Raw genomic sequence first — 17,449 nt, forward strand, 5'->3', positions numbered from 1 at the left:
AGTAAAGCACCATGAAGATGGGCTTTAATACATGTGTTCAAGTTTCCTATGGAGGAAAAATATTGTTTCAATAAAAGGGGCCACTAACTGTGATGCACTAGTTCGAATATGACTTGTATTACAGGCAAAGTTTCATCTCCCAAATCTTGCTGGGGGATACTGAGGACCTGACACAACACAGTAAAAAAGAATTTGCTAAATATCTGTTCAGGCAGGGAGAAAGCCGATTTGCTATGTGCTCAGTGATTTGGCTTTGCTTTCAACATCAACTACTTAAACTCAAAAACTGGCAGGCATGCTAGCATATTAAGATCTATCAAAATTCAAACAAGATTTATAATCAACATAATGTGTATAAATTGACTTTAAGGACTGAAGAAGTCATATGCAGTTTTTAAGATCTGTAACAGCAAAATGAAGACATCCACATTTTCCCTTTAGTTTCTAAACTGCCATGTCATGGTTTTAGGCACTGTTTTTATACTGTTCTATTTGGAATGCAAATATTTCATATAACTGTTTGAGTTTTAATACATTTCTGAGCATTTACATTTTCCTATAATTCAGTAAAACCATATTAAACAATATTTCCACCAAAATCAACCTGACAACCCTTCTAACATGCTCTTCCAACCCAGCCCCTCATTTCAAAGGCCATTCACTTCCAAACTCCTCACATCTCCTGAAGTACATTTTGACACTAACAGCCAAAGATTAGTATTGAGCTTCAGGAAAATCAAGCGAGACAGCCCTGTCCTGCATTCCAGCATACATTCAACACCACTTCTGGTTTAGAGATTTCCCCAACAATTACCTGTTAGCTATAACGAAATTAAGGTATCAAAACAGTATTTCTTGTGTTATCTCATACCTTTAGGACATGGAATGGTTTTCCCCAGCTCCCTAATCTGGAGTTCACTTCCAAAGCAGAAAGGCAATGAAAAAAAGATTAGCATTAATAATTGCAATCAAAATGAGCTAGCAAGCAGTCTCAAGATATGCACAGCCAAGCCAAAGACAATCAGCTGGAACCCTCATCAGTGCAGCAGAGCCAGCCCTGAGGAATCAGGCACACAGCTTTTTCTCAGTAATAACATTCAGTCAAGGCAAGGACTTGGAATGAAAACATTTGGATAAGAATTAATAATAGACTTTGCAGACAAAAGTACAGTGTATAACAGCCTTGTCCTACCAGAGTGGCTGTCACAGCCAGGAGAAGCTGAAGATCATTAAGACAAAGTCCTTGCTGTAAAGTAAGTTTCAGCAACCACACAAGGGGACACAGATTGTGATAAGGCCAAGGGAACTGTGCAAGCCTCCTACACGCTGCTTTGACCACGTTTGCGACTGAAGTCTCTCTTTGAACTGGTAAACTGCAGAGCTAAAGACAGTTAAAGAAAGTGAGAACCAAACACCACCCCCACTGACCAGGCTGCTCCAATGACCCTGTATCCTTCACTCAGTAAGGATGGATCCAAACAGCAAGATGAGGGAACTGCGGCTCAAAAAACAACGAAATATTAAACCTCCCCAGACTTCTTCCTACTGTGTTTCATTGCTTTGTTGCATGTTTGGTAAAGAAATATGTAAACAGAAACATTTAAAACCTAAAACACTTTATTTTCCTCCAAATAACATTTTCCCTTCCCCTTTTTTCATTTAAACAAAAGGTCTTTCAACGCTCATTTGCAGACCAAATGAAAATATGCAATAGCCATGTAAACCAACAGCCCTTCATCTACTTAGAAAATACATCCACCCTTCTGAGCAAAAGCACACATGGATTTTTTACAAATCAAAAGCTTCATGGCTGTACAATCCCACAGGTTTCCACACACGCAAACATGAACATACCCATGTGTGCAAGCAAAGCAGCACACAACTGGGGAACTGTTTGTTCAGGTGCTTATGCCTCAAAGTCTTTTTTTTAAGAATTTTTAGCAAGGAAAGGCCAACAAACCCCACCAGCTGCATGTTACATTAGCCTCTCCCAGCTGGTAGAAGAGTTTCCTGCATTTAAATGTTTCCTAAAGGTTCCACTTGTTTTAAGTGTCTACAGCCACCGGCTAATTCTTTTAGCAAATTTCATTCTTAAGACTTGAAATCAGCTCTGGACCCATAAGGAGTCACAAGAGAGGGCTCGATGGCAATCCAAATTATTGCCTAAAGAGTAAGCAAAGAACAGCCACAGGCTGAGCGCTTTTCTGGCATAAACAGCTCCATTTGATCTTTCTGTCAAGTGACTGACGTGCACAAAGAACTAAGGATACCAGCAGGGCATTCACAAAAACAGTTGCAAGAGCAAGATGGAGAAACCATTACCAGACTTTGGCAAGGAAATTCTCATCTCAGCCTGCAGCCACTAGAGTGCTAAAAAGGAGACTAATATTCGAAGGCTACAAGGTGAAATTTAGACGCTCTTGTTTAAAACTGAGAAATGGGGACAAGTACAGATAAACACCACCACTTCATAGCATCCCACATGGTAAGACAAGTTACACAGGATTGCCCCACTTCACCATTAAGAATCAAAATAAGCGTAAACTAAAGGGACAACAAAAGACAGTTTTTAGGGATGGTAACAGAGGCTGAGGCTTCAACTTACTGGTCAGCCCTTCCTTCCAGTGAACCAAGGATTCAATGTTGTCCTGCAGCCTAAAGCGCCCAGTTTAGTGGCCAGAAATCCAGGTGTGGTTTTCTTTTCTCCTGCTTTCTACACAGGCAATATTAATCCCTTTACCCTTAAGTACCAAGTTGTTTTTCTAATAGAATACAATTCTGTTACATATTTTACATTTACAACCAGTAATTTGATAGATCCAGCTTAAATTAAGATGAATACACACCAATTAGTACTGTTTTAATAGACTAACAGATTTCATACTATAAATCTCATTATGTTTGTCGAAATTAAATTGGAAACCCAGTGGCAAAAAAACACAATCTGTGCACATCCAAATGAATCTACATACAATACAAAATCAGTAAAAATAGTAGCAAGTCTTTACTGGAATTCAACTTCAAAAGAAGAAAATCAGTATTTTCACTCACTGGAGTACCCAATAAATCCAGCACTCACAACTGATTTCAAAACATTATGCTGGCTTAAAACAAAAGATCCAAAAGTTTTCAGAAAAAATAATGTAGTTCATAGCTAATCAGTGGGCCTAGATATCGGTCCTGTATTGGAAACCTGCAACAGCAGGATTATAAAACTACATTTACCTTAAGTTCATGTGAATCTCAATCACATCATAACCAACTTATTCTCTCCACATCCTCTATTTTCCCCCTGTGTGAAATGTGAAGCTCCCAATTCTGAAAACCAATACCCAGTTCATCTTCAAACAGGTTTAAAAAAACAACTTAAAAGCAGCCAGGATACCAAAACACTACATCAAGTGTCACCCAAAATCAAATCAAAATGGCAAAAACTTGACAGCCTCAATGAAAGCAGGAGTCATCAGCCCCTCTCCACAAAGGTCAATACATTCTTCTCATGTATTCTTACATATTCCAAAAGTCACAAAAGAAAATAGGTGTCACTTCTCTCAAAGAAATCTTTGGTCTAAAGACAGCTTGGACAATGCAGGATTCTCATAATTAAAAGGACAAGTGTCACTCCTAACTTTGAAACCCCTGCCGTTAAAACAATCATCATAAAGAAGAAAAAGAAAACACCTCTCCAAAGCACAACCTTTTTAACAGGCACAGCTGCTGTCAAAGCATTTCTCCTGTCATCCCCCCATGTCTGCCAAAACCAACAAAGATCCAGATCAAATGGGGAATCAGGATCCACAGAACACTGGATTCCCTTCAGTTTAGAGACCTGGCTTTCCACAGCAGAAAATGCACACATTTTTGGGGGGGGGGTACTTCCAAACAGATGGATTATGTTTCCCTGCCAGGTCAGTCTAGCATATCTTGAAGCAGACAGTCCTAACTGCCCCCAAAAGTTCTGTGACCATCTGCAAGACTTTCTCCTAAAAATTTATGAAAAAAGGGAGACTGCCTGATGGTATGGGGAATGATGGCATAGGAGGAATCTCAAGTAAGTCTGCATAGTTCATTAGCTGTATAGAACAGACCAAGGAAAGCTTGAAAAAATGGTCCTGTCACCTCAGGATTTTACTTCACTATAAAATAATAATTTAAAAATATTAGACTAATGTTAGTAAGAAAAACATTATTTAAGTACCTATTAGACAAGATGATTCTGGATACTCATGCCTCCACAGCAGAATATCACAGTGTGAGCACGGCCCTGCACATGAAATATCCCATACACTGCTGCTTTACGAGATCTTTTCAAATGCTTCAGGCCAGTGGGAGTTCCAGAAGCATTAATCACCTCAAACAGTGGCAGAGGCATCGGGGTGTCTTTGGTGGACAGCACCATTATCCTGCTTTTTGTTTCAGACAAAAACTTTTACAGATGGTCTTTGATGCTGTCTCATCATTCATTCTTCTAAGTATTTCTTTCCTCCTTCATTTTGGTTTTCAGTATTTGTTTGCATCCCTCAGTGAAATTCAGCTGTGGCCCTTCTGGCCCTCTTGAGTTTACACGTACAAAAGATTATTTACAGGAGGATCTCTTATTATATATCTCCCAACCTGCAGCCTCTGTTCCCTCCTTCCCTGGTCAGAGAGGAAGCATGACTCAGCGTGCAGCAAAAACGGCAAGTTCATTTAAATAAATTAAAACAGACAACGACCAATGCCAGAAGCTTTTGTTTAGGCAGCTTCTATTTATGTGCAACCATAAAAAGCAAGAGTTTTTAGAAAATGTTATGAATTAGTCAGATCTGAGCCACTAATTCATTCACCTATGAAGTTCTTAAATAAAAAATGAACTGTTAAATGCATTAAACTCTGCCCCAATCAACGTGGCAAGAAAGCCTATTAAATGTGCAGCAACTCCAGACCAAACAGTTTTTCAGCAGTGCTTTCACTCCCTGACCAGTCATCAATTATCCTTCAAGCTCCCACATTATATAATTAGAAGTGCTTCCAAAAGGTGATTGGTAATTCATCAGGAGACTACATTTTCCTTTTTACTAACTCCACTCTTTCAACCTTTTTCTATGAGATTTTGCACCTATGAACAAAAAAGCCACTTTTTCTTTAAACATCATTCTCCCTCTGAGTAGGTTTTTCCACATATACTACAAACTTTAAACTAAATGTTAATCTACACAAGTTAGGCCTCAAAACTTGGCTCTCAAAGGAGCGATATGGAAAATAAAATCTGACTCCTTTAAAGGAACAATTAGTTACCAATTTCAGCATTTTTATCCTTAAGAGAGGAACCAACTGAAATCTTAATCATACTTTCCTAAAGAACATTATCATGTATTTCTTCAGCTTAATGCTCCTCCAGTGGTACCCAGAGCATTTATTGATACACAAGAACTGTGAATATTCATGTTTTTAGCCTCCCCAAAATTTGTAATTCCTCATTAATAGCTGCTGCCATTGACAGATGTAAGTCTTCACTTGTACTAGGAGTCCCAAATAATTTTATGGACTCATAAGCCATATAAAAATAAAGTTATAACAGCCCGTTCATTGATGGGGAGACAAAGCCACACAACCTGTCAAAAACCGTACACAGCTGGCTGCTCTTCAAATGAAATTAAAATCAAAGAGCATCTCTCCCTGGACATCTCTGTTACTGCTTACAGGCAGTCATTTCTAAGCCAGCCTTTGTGAGACAGCTGCCTGCTCATAAGATACTCATCCCTCAAGTATTACATCAGGCTTGCACACTGCTGAGCGGTCTGGCCCAAGTCTCACATTTTGGCTTCTACAAGTCCTGGGAACGTACGCAGGCGAGTCAGAACTCCCACATTTTGCTCCGCAGAAGAGGGCTAATGTCACACAACCAGATCCGCCATTTGTGGCCTGATGCAAGAGGTATAGCTCACCATAGCACCTCTCAGCATGAAGGTCACAGTTCTGGTCTACATGGTCCGCAAAGAAATTTGCCTGGAGTGCACTGGGACGCTTTAGTCCCTGCCGAGTCTCCCATGCCCAAGATCAAAGCCTCAGGTCAATCCAACAGGCCAATAGGGTGTATGTGGGATAGATAGCTCAAAACATCCTCCCAACACTAAAAATGTCACACTAAGGTTTTACAACAACATTACTTTCTCATTAACATTGTTTTTAACACCGTCTATCTGCCTGTGACACAAGGTCTAGCAGCAACAACTTCTTCTGTTCTAGAATTATTCTAAAGTGAAATATCACTAGTCATTTGCTGCTGCTTTGCTTGCACAATCAAGTGGAGCTGTCTCTTTGCAATGGCCGTGTTCAAGTCCCACAAGAACTCCAACAGCTTGCCCTGGAGGAGAACCTCCATGGGCACAAACTGCAGAACTTGCTGGGGAGATTCCGTGTCTACCAAAGAGCTCATTAGTTTATTCAGATGCTGCAGATATTCAACAGCTGGACTTGGGAGGCCTCGGTACCCAACGCACAGCAAAGCAGCACTTGTCCTTAGTGGCTCATAGGAAATGGGACAGGCAAACGTGATGTATCTAAAGCAACAGTGCAATATAAAGACCAGGCCAGCTGTGAAGCGTGTAAAACAAGAGAGGACAGGCAAAATCAACGCATCTCCCATTGTAAGCTGATTCAGAGAATGCAGAACACATTCCAAAAGCTGCTGCTGGTATTTTGGTTCTCCGTCATAAAGCAAAGAGAAGCTGAAAGTCAACAGTGTGGCTGAATCCAGGAGCTTTATTTCCATACTGGGTTGGCTTTCAGTATCACAGAAGGATGGCAAGTCCACCACAAGGCACTTGAATTGGTCTCTACACCTTTCATTTAAGGCTTCCTGATGACACCTGGCAAGATCAGACACTTCTGCCAGTATCAGTTCCCCAGGGAGAACTTCACATGAGTGACAAGGCTGTAGCATTCTTTTGCTTTTCAGCTTCCCCCCCATCAATTCATTCATAGCTTCATTAAGGTTTTCCAAGACTTGACCATCACAAAATGGAGAACATTTTACCACTGGTAGTCTTTTTCCTTCCAAAATGTACCACAAGCTACACTCAAGGTTAGAAGACAATCCTTCCAAGATGCACATTTTACCAGCATTATTTAAACTATGTTCTTCAGCCCAGTGATTAAAATAGCCCTTTGCCACTTTATCATTCCATGTAAGGGTTTCCAGCATCTTCCTTTCATTGTATGTACCAAAATATTTATTTCTTTGCCCAAACCATTTTGCATTCGTGCTGCAACCATTCTGAGATTTCTTGACAAGCCAGTTATTTCTGGCAATGGGTTTCATATGAAGTCTTTGCATGAAGAACTCTACCGCACAATCTCTTAACTTGTTTAGTTTCATCTGCTCTGCTTCTTCCATGCACTCAAAGAGATGTATGTTCTCAGAGATTGTCTCTACCTGGCACTTGTGGAAGAACATGCAACACTCCTCATGTATTTTAAGAAAGGATTCTGGTATTGCATGCTGGGGAAAGAGTGCTTTGTTGACCATTTCTGCTCCAAAGTTCTGTATCATCTTAGAAAGCAGCAGATGAATGCTTTCTCTGCCCATATAACGAAGACAAATCACATAAGCCTCCGAGTTTCCAGCTTTGCTAGTGGCTGGCTTGAAAACATGGACCTCCTCAAAGGAGCAGTTTAGCAGAAAGAGCAGATTGGTAGAACAGTGTTCAAACAGCGTGAACATCTTCAAAACAAAGGATCCTCCAGTGCCCAGGATCATTAAAGCAGTGACTGTTTCACAGTAATGAAGGGGTGAGACAAGGGCTTCCTGTTCCCCTGGGTTTCCCTGGCAATCAAAGCTGCCATCAGCAGTTACCAAGTGAACTGTGGCCATATTACTTACAAAGTTCTGAAGTCCTGTTAGATGTTTCAATGTCATCACATCACCCGTGTTATCTGGGCCAAAGTACCACCAAGGCAACGTATTCGCTATGAGACGATCATCCATGATCATCATAAGGGTGTCATTTGCTTCATGATAGGGGTTTAGAGTATTGGCTACCCAGTTCCAGTCACAAGGCACCTGGTGGGATTTCAAGTAGTGATTGAGGCTGGCTATAAAAGCTCCAGGTGCTTCACAGAGGTGGACAGAATTCAGTTCTCCATCCCGAAGAGCTTCTTCAGGGAGAAGAGGAAAACTGCACAGGATCTCATGAAACTTGCACCAGGCCTGTGTACACAGCTCAGCATTCACAGATTTCTTCACATGAGGAATTATTTTCCCTGCTTTATTGGTAAATGAGGTGTGCTGATGCCATTCATCCAGGTTCTTATCACTCAGCTGATTCTTCACATCATTCATTGAGTCCTTCAGAGCCAGAAGTGAGTTGAATTCCTTGTGATCACACGTAAAAGCATCACTGGGATCTGGGAGCTGCCATTCATTATTCACTGGCTTAGTGTAAGTAAACTTCTTTGCAAAGAGCTTCTCAATTTCAGAAATAATTTCAGGACTGAACTTTTCAATGTTCGTAGTCTGGTTAACATAAGGCTTCTTGCATTTGTTCATTCTTGGATTGATTTGCAACCTGGACAACAGCAAGGCAGAAGAAACAATGTCACTCCAATCACAAGTATACAGAAATAAGCAAAGCTTTTTAAAAAAAAAAAAAATACAAGTTTCTTCTGCTTAACTTCTGTATTATAGAATAAGAGAAATACTTCAGAGAATCACATACCAATGAGGAAAATAAATGAGGGCTGCCATGGATAAGGGTATTTGGAAACTAGGAGGTTCATAGGTTCCATCACCCTTCATGCATTACATAGAAAGTGAAGGAGCTGGCTGCTGCTTTGGCTCTTCTCTGACCTCTAAATATTCTGCTGACTATATAGCTCTAAACACTTAAATATAAGTATCCTTCAGTCACAAAAGAACATACCACAAGCCATACAAATTAAACAAGTGGCCCAGAAATATTTCCATCTGCTTATGGCAGTATTAATCCATCTCCCTCAAAGTACAGAGAGTGGGAAGCCACAAGCAAAGGCAGCTTTGCAAGGGAGCACTCACAACAGCCAACCCTCACACCTTCTTCCACCAAACTTGTGTGATGCTGGGAGAGCCCCCTCGCTGGCACCCTCAATAATATCCCTTTGCTGAAGGGACCCTGGTAATGGGTTTAACATCAGCTTGCAAGCAAAACCCCTTTCCTGCACTCAGCATTACAGCTCTGGCCACTGCAAATCCTTAAATCTAGCTTTCCTTTGTGGAAAAACAGTGATAAATCTGAAGGGGGAAGAGACTTTCTTGCATCTATCGTCAGTGCTAACTAGCATTTGATATTAGAGAAGAAACTAGTGCAAAGTGTTGTGTTTTGCGTGGATAAAGGCAGACTAACATGAACACACTCAGCACAAAGCTGATGAGGCTGCTGCCCTCTGCTCCAGTGCCCAGCACAGAGCACACCAGACCAGGTAGAAGTTCAGCTCACTAGCCAGAAAACAGCCAGCAATCCACTCAAAACTAAGGCATTCATTTAAGAAAAATAATTTCATCAAAATTACCACAAGAGGCAGGAAATCCCTCAGCATTTTAACCATCCCATTCCCTCTGAAGCAAAATCCAATGATCTTAAGTGTTACAAAACAGTTTAGTGAAAAAAAAAAATGGATTAAAACTGAAAGAGTTGAAAAACTTTGGGAGCAAACAGGACAAAGAACACCCAACCTCAACACTTCACTCCTGCCCTTGAACCACAGCTGTCTCCTCTCATAACCATCGGCCCACTGAGAGGCACATGGTTAAACACATACAGGGGAAGTTTCATTTCAACAAACGTATCAACAACAAACGTATCTAGCTTCACTTTCCTTTATGCAGATATACTTTGGTTTTAATCTAGTCCTTTCTCACAATATGTGCTGGGGAGAAGAGGAAAACACAGGAAAGCACTGTGCCCTATACTAGTTTTACTTCATTTTAAATACCAGCTATGAGCAATGGCCTTTTTATTAGAGCCCACACCAGCGAAACCCTGAACAAGCTATCACCCAACACCTGACAAGGGAACAGGCAGTCACATCCTTTTTATTATTATTTCCAGTCCCCATTAGCCTGGCCTCGACTCAAGGCCGCATAAGGGCTCTGGGCTCCTCCCCACCCGCAGCTCCTCGCCCACCAGCCCCCGCTCGGATCGGCCCTACCCCGCTGCCAGCCCCGGCACACACCGGGGGCTCACAGGGCCTCGGCTCCCCGGGGAAACACGCTCTGCCCTTCCCGCCCGTCGCCATGGTACAGCCCGCCCGGCACCGCGCCACTGCGGCCCGGCCGCCTCTCTTCGCCCCGGCCCGTCGTAGAGCCGCGGCCGGCCGAGGCGCCTCCCAGAGCCGCCCGCTCGCTACGCAAGGCCGCGGCTTCCGCGCGCTCTAGAGGAGCCCCCGCTCTTACCGGCGGACTGCGGCGGCGCGGCAGCAAGCGAGGCAGGCCCGGCCCCTCCGCTGCGCGGCCCGGCCCCGCAGCCGCGCCCCGGCTGCTCCCTGCCGCCCTACCCAAAGGCACCGCCCCCGCGCCAGCGAAGCTGCTACTTGTGTCTCTTAATAAATATAGACCTGGTTTTAGGAGCAGGTTTAAGCAGAGGGAGGCGTGGAGCGCGACCCATCACTATTAACCCTGGGAGAGAGTGCGAAGCATCAAGGTTTCATATTGCCCAAGCAAAGGCGGCTCGGGCAGGAGGGAGGTCACACATTCGAGGCTGTTTCATTCACAGGAGCTAAAAAGCAGGATGCTTTTCCCCACAAACCCCCACTTATTTAAGCTGGCTTGTTTCTGCAAGGTGGGGAGCAGAGGAGTCACCTCCCAAAAGAAGTAAGAAACATTCACAGAAGTTATTCAACACAAGGTAACACTTACAGGTTCTTCAGAGAAGTACAGGCAGGAAGGCTCTGTTGCAATCTGCTAGCGCCGTGTTGGAGAGGACAGGCTGTGGCTGAGCACCCTGACTCTTTCTGCATGAAGGCTCGGGACATCAACCCTGCAGAGCCAGGTGTAGCTGACCAAGGAACCAGAGCAAAGCACCACCACGTCTCAGCCCTACAAATAGCGCATCTCAGGACACCTGTTCCAGGCCAGTGGGGATGCTTCTCCAGAGCGCACTTTGGCCTCTGCGACGCACAAACACATACACGTGATAGCCCACTTTGCTGCCCTTTGTAAGTTTCCAGGGGACTCTTCACACCCGGCTTGCAACAGCAGGAAATAAGAGCCTTAAAATATTAACAGAGCAATAATAAGCAGAGTTGAGCATCCATTGCAGGATCCCTGGAAACACACGTACACTTTCTAAACAGCAAAACAACAGCCAATCTGCAAACTGAAGCAGGAAGGTTAAAGCAGATTAATTACTACAGCAGAGAAAGAATGCAAGTTTTAAATAGCGTAGGGATTTTCCTACGGGCAGGTTAGGAAATGAGGCACTTGGCAGCTCATTTGGGAGCAAACACCCAACAATGTACCATGAGTTAGCAGAAATTCTTTTGCTTTAATGCCAGACTTGCTACTATTGACTTTTGCACTCTCACATATTTCTCCTTGATGAAGCACAGCCTTAAGACAAAAGTAGTTTTAGCACAGAAATTCAGTCCTATGACTACAAGGGACTCCAACACTGATATAGTTAAGGAAAACTTTGCCCATTGACAGAAGATATATCCACCTTAAGGATATAATAACATACAGGTAAACAATCTTTTTTCCTGTTCTATGTATATTAGAGGACTCACATGTTAAAGTCATAACTGGACATGTAACTCTATAAACACACAACCTCCCTCCACCTTTTTAAGCTGCTTCCTTGTTTTCTAAAGTGAAGGAATATTACTATAAAATTGAAAAAGCTTGAAGCACAGAAAAAAAAAATCCCTGTATTTCCTGTTTGCCCAAATAGAGATCTGAAGTTTCTTCTTCAAATCTGTTCTTTAAGGTAACACTAGCATAGCCAACTCAGATAAAAACTGTGCAACAAAAATATACTTACAGACTCTTTCATCACAAAGGAGTTTTACCTCACTAAGAAGGTGCTTGGGTCTGGATGGAAGATTTATATGTATGTCTGCAATGCCCCTTCACCTTTTGATTGGCCTGTTTGAAAATGACTTTCCAATCAATCAATATCTTTGACTACTTAAAGGGAGGGGAAGCTGTAGTAAATTAATTAAAGCAGATGAACAACTAGTGAGGTAGGTTACTGAGGGTGTTGTAGTCTCTCTAGTGTCTGTTAAGGTCTGTATTTAAGTTTGATTATATAGAGCACATAATAGTTATTATTTTTTTTCTTATGCTTAGCTTTGACAAACTTAAAATTAATGGGAATGTTAAAAAAGAAAAGTTGCAAGCTTCCTAACTAAAAGAAATTGAAGTGGATCACGTACTTGAGAAAAATATGATACTTTTTCTGAAATTAAACTCTTAACTCAGTTTCTGAGTTTCAGTTTCCTTCTGTGTTTTCTAAAATTGTTGAAGCAGAAGTTCAAGCAGATATTTCTATATTATGATAGATAACGTTTTTGCTGTCTGCAAGAGACACTCAAAATGGGAAAATACCACTTTCTTCCTGAGGAACTAATCTTCTATCCTTCCTATCAGATCAGAAGATGTGTGCACAGCTGTGGCACCGAAAGCCCCAGACAGAAGCATCTGTTTTTAAGGGAGCATTGTGTAATCAAACATTTAAGTTAAATATTTGATCAAGAGAAAAGTAGTCTTGTTTATGCCTCTGGCTTTTTATTTTTTTGGTAGTTAAAAAACATATATGTAGAATAGTGTAAACATGCATGTGATGGAGCTGAGGAGTGTTGCTGGAGCATTTAGGAGTTCTTTTAATTATATCAGATATGCAGGAAGGCTGCTGGAAGGACTGTGCTGACCCCTGGAAAGAATTTCATGGATCCTGTAGGACACCAGTACTTCTCACCCTTCTAAAGATCAGTGCCAAACCTGTGTAATTTTGCAGGAGGTCTTACCATGTTTTTAGCAATCACTGTGCAGGATGCAAGATGTTTGTAAGTTGGGGAGACAGCACTGGTCTCTAAATGTCTCTCTAAGACAGGCAGGTAACAGTCTTCTATTTTTGTAAAACTGCACATCAAATACTAAAGGTCAAGTAGAAATTTACAGGGATAGGTGAAGCTAGTAGTTTCCCCAGGGGGATTTGCAAAGGCCCATCAGTTTCACAAATCCCCCCCAGCTTCAATCTTCTTGATGTCTCTAGAGGATCTTGCTGTGCACTTACCTGTAGGCCAGGCTATGCCAGTGTGGTTTTTTAAAGTCTTTTGTAGGCATTTCTAGAGGAATACTTTGAATTAAAACTGAGAGGCCATCATGGGGCTTCTGAAGGGCTCAGCTGTGACTGCCATGCTGGGGTTATGTTATGACCTGGGTGGCCCTAGTCCATGCCAGGAGGAGCCATCCATCCACATGGGACTGTGAGGTTAATGCTGCTGATTTGCCTAGAACCAGTTGCCTATCCAGCTGAGCCCTATCCTTCAGTGGAGAGCTGTGACTATTAAGAAGCTGTTTCTATCACACACTCTTTGAGCCCTGTCTGGAGCTGTCTCTCTTACTTTACATGTCTTGCGGCTCTCAGCTATATCAAGAAATGGGTATGTGGTGTATGAGGCTGGGCTGGTTCATTGCACTTAATGTGGTGGCTTGGTGTGACCTTGGGCATGAGTCTATAAGGGCTCTTGTTCTGCTGCTGGCTTGCAGCCCAAAGTCAGGCAGGTTTGCCTTTTGGTTTCCTTGCTGGAGGAATCGCAACCACGGTTTGCTAGAGTGAAAGTAAATTGTGAGACTTCAGTAAACCATATCTGATGTGGACAATTAGTAATATGGTCTACAGTTGCCTGACCTTTGCTTATTTAAATTAAAAAAAAAAAAAAAAAAAAATTGCTGAAATGGAAATTAAAAGAAAAAACCTATAGACTACTTAATATTGTAGCGATATTACACTGCAGATGAAATAATGAGGAAGCATTAATCCTGTTGGGACAGCATCAGTACATCCTGCTGGACCATGGCTACAATTGGTAGTATGTTCATCTACTGACCTCCAGAAAGCAGAGTTTTCCACAGAGAGGTTTGGGGAAACAGGAGCATGGTTTTGGAGACCAGCGAAAGGTCTGCCCTTGAGCTCCACTGTGTGAAAGTATTATCAATTATTGAGAGAAAACTAGGTCACAGAACAGAATAAACTTTGCTCCTATGTGATCTTGGGCTCTTCTTCCCATGGAGAAATCTTATTCTTCCCATGGAGACACAAACTCAGAGCTCCAGGCTGGTGTTGTCTGTGATGCCAGGATGTGAACCCTATTTACTTGTGTTGAATAGGGGAATGTATATATTTTCAAGAGTCATTATTGATATGTATAGCTGTGTAGTATCACTTAACTATTTGGGAATTGTTTTCTTCTCTGACAGGCCTCAAAGCATTTCTTCCTTCTTACTTAATTTAGTTCTTTTTTTCAAGTCATATGTATTTATTGTAGGCCAGAGGGATATCTGGTCTTTTATAGACTCTAGTCCACTGGGATCCATAGTTTATTTTCCCCTTATTCTCACTAAACTGTTGTTGCAGCCCTCCACTACATTTTCCCATGAGCTCTCTGTTTTTTCTGCCTGTCTCAAAGAGCTTTCACAGCACACAGCCCATCCATCCGTCCCCAGCCTGACGTACCACTCAGCCTCGGTCATGCTGTTTCTATCCCATCAGAAAACACCAACTCCCTTTCCTCAAATCCCCTAATGATAATTTTCTTTATACCTCATTTCTGCTGAGTTCCTTGACAGAAACTCCTATGGCCACAACCCCAGTCTTATCTTTTAGCCTTAAGTTTCTGCATCTCTCCTGCCTCCATGGCAACATTTTCAGGCTCTCATAGTTTTCATTTTGCTCAGCTAACCATGACAAGCTTTTAGAATGCCCTGTTTTCTGGTCCCCTGGACATTACTTTTCTGCATTCACTATGGCTGGAGTTCTCTTTCCTGAAGATGTACGACAAGAAGCATCACACATCACTTCAGGCACATCCTCTTAGAGATTTCTATTAATATGATCCATAGAGGAAAACTTTTCTGATAAATAATATGATTTTATTTACCTTCCTACTAACACTCCTATGGCTGTCTATGATAACCAGTGTACAAACAAATGATGAGCTTACCAAATGATTAATTCCAAATTACTGCAAAAATCCTGTTGAGTGCTTAGGATATGTTCAGTAATTTTTTTTCACCTTCCTCCAAAGCACTGAGGCAGAGTCCTGGCTTTTCTAAGTAAAAGAAATTAAGGAAAAATGCCCCCTGAACAGAGATAAAGGTGAGCACTGTACTTGAGGGCATGGTAGTGCCTGCAGGACTTTGCTGGGGGGTGATTTCCACTGGACCAGGCCGACTTAATTTGTCAACACCCTGTTTACCTTTCTGCAGCTCAGTTCTCTTTCCCAAAAGGATGATGTGCATCGCACATGAGCAGACTGCAAGATAATTTGATGCTGTCATAACATGAGTGCACAGGGAAGTGGGAAACTTACCCTAGAGCATTAATTAAATGTTTTGATGAAATGCTTGTGAAACATTTCTCAACACCTCTTTAGATATAAATTGCTCTAGGAATGTAAAGCATTGTTGTAATTATTTCAGGTGATTGTGTCTGCATCCTGTAGCTGTTGAAGTTCCAGCTACAGAAACAGGATTTGAATGACACCCAAGCCAATAAGATCATTATTATAGATACTATTTGCTGCAGACACATACATACAGCAAGAGGAAGAGATGACTGAGAGTTTTTTCAGGACGGAGGACTGTCAATACTCTTTCTTAAGGACCATGCCATCTATTCAATAACTTATTTTTTTTAGGTAGATCTGCTTTGGAGTACTCGCACAGGAACTGAAGCTTAATTACTTTTTTCTTTCTCTCTACAGTGTTATTGGGATGAATGCCCTCAATGCTCAAATTAATTTTTTCTATTAGGTGAACCTTTATCTGGTACTTGTCCAGCCAATGCACCATTACAGGTCAAAACTCAAGTATTTTTTTCTTGCTGTTAAATAACAGGCACTGCAGAAACATAGATAAAATGTTCCCTTTTTTATAATCCTGTTTTCCATGTAAATACAAACTAGGGAGTAGATTGTCTTAGATGAGAGCAAATTGGGAAGAGCTCTCAGGCTGTCTGATCTCTCTTGTCTGCTTTGCAAAAGGGAATCAGATTAATGAACGTAATCAGGTTAAGGCTGAACAAGGGAACATATCTGGGGGGCATTGGAACTCTGCTGATACCAAAGAACTGTATGGAAAATCAACATTAAGGACCTAACATTGCTATATCATTTAATTTAATAGGAGCAAATAATGGCTTTCAAATAAGTCAAGAGTGCTGGCAAGAGGAGCGTATGTTTCCAGAGAGCAAAAAAAGAGGGAGCTGGGAGGTGGCTCTAAGGCACTGGCTTTGGGCAGAGGTTGCTTGGGCTGACGGTGACTTGCGGAGTCAAGAGATAGCGATGGCTCAGGTTCAGAAAGACAAGAATGAGGGGGAATGACAAAAAAGGGGGAGTGTGGTAAAAACAGAATGAGAAAGAGGGCATAGAAGGGAAAATGATGGAGCAATATTAGACCCTTATTGTTGATTTCTTTTTTCCATGGCCCCAAGCAAACTGAGAGCAGGGTACAGCATTGTGCCACTGGTTCATGAAGAGGCAGTGCTCCTGCCTGCTGGTCTTCATAGAAGAAGCATTTTAAGTTTTCTAGGAGAATGTAAATAAGAAGTGGAAATGTGAACATGAGGAAGAAGGTCAAGAACTAGAAGGGAAAGGGCACTTATGGTTTCTGTTCAGATCCATTTTCTGTTTTAGTGCCAATTGTATCTCAACAAATACCTCTTATCAACAGAACTTGCTGCTGCACATGATGCCCAAATCCTGCTGGTTGTTACAGACTCCCAGCCTGTGCTGGCATCGAGGGGGTCACTGTGGGTTTCTGCTTTCCAACATGAAGTAAATATCTCTTAAAATGTCCAGGTTTTTCTGGCTGCATTTATTGTCTTGTTTGTCTTTGAAGTTGTCTGAGTTTCCTGGGGCAACCAAGGGGATGTTTGATGTGAGGTCTTGAAGACCAACAAGCAAATGTGAATGGAAGTAATAAGAAATATTATGAGGCCTGAAACTGATGCCACTGTTTTTTTCTAATTTTTTAAATGTCTGGCTGATTTGTCTAGGGATTGAAAAGTTCTAATTGAGGTTTTTTCTCAGCTTGGGATATTTATAAATTCTAGTCCCTTGTGTCCCTTCTGGATCTGGTAAGCTCTGAGTGTAGCTGTAGCCTTTTACCTGGGGCATGTAAGGTCTCTACTTATCACAGACTTGCTTGAATTTTTTTGGCACTCAATTGTCTTAAACACATTTATGGCTCCGTAAAATGTGGTTCACATCA

General features: G+C 41.8%; 1 protein-coding gene across 3 annotated transcripts; it reads right to left on the reverse strand.

Annotated features, from left to right (window-relative positions):
* Window positions 1-1,595: 1,595 nt before the first annotated feature.
* CMTR2 (cap methyltransferase 2) lies at window positions 1,596-10,448 on the reverse strand. Of its 3 annotated transcripts, none has more exons than XM_082063212.1 (2): window positions 10,412-10,448; window positions 1,596-8,549 (listed from the first exon to the last, which is right to left on the reverse strand). In XM_082063212.1, exon 2 carries the CDS (start codon window positions 8,528-8,530, stop codon window positions 6,236-6,238), a length of 2,295 nt encoding a protein of 764 aa, XP_081919338.1. In that variant the 5' UTR covers window positions 8,531-8,549; window positions 10,412-10,448; the 3' UTR covers window positions 1,596-6,235. The 3 variants fall into 3 exon arrangements, with proteins under 3 accessions (XP_081919338.1, XP_081919339.1, XP_081919340.1); XM_082063213.1 differs by lacking the exon at window positions 10,412-10,448 and adding an exon at window positions 10,168-10,236; XM_082063214.1 differs by lacking the exon at window positions 10,412-10,448 and adding an exon at window positions 10,192-10,222.
* Window positions 10,449-17,449: the final 7,001 nt, after the last annotated feature.

This window comes from Streptopelia decaocto (assembly GCF_964273445.1).
Source record: "Streptopelia decaocto genome assembly, chromosome: 11".
Classification (NCBI taxonomy): Eukaryota; Metazoa; Chordata; class Aves; order Columbiformes; family Columbidae; genus Streptopelia; species Streptopelia decaocto.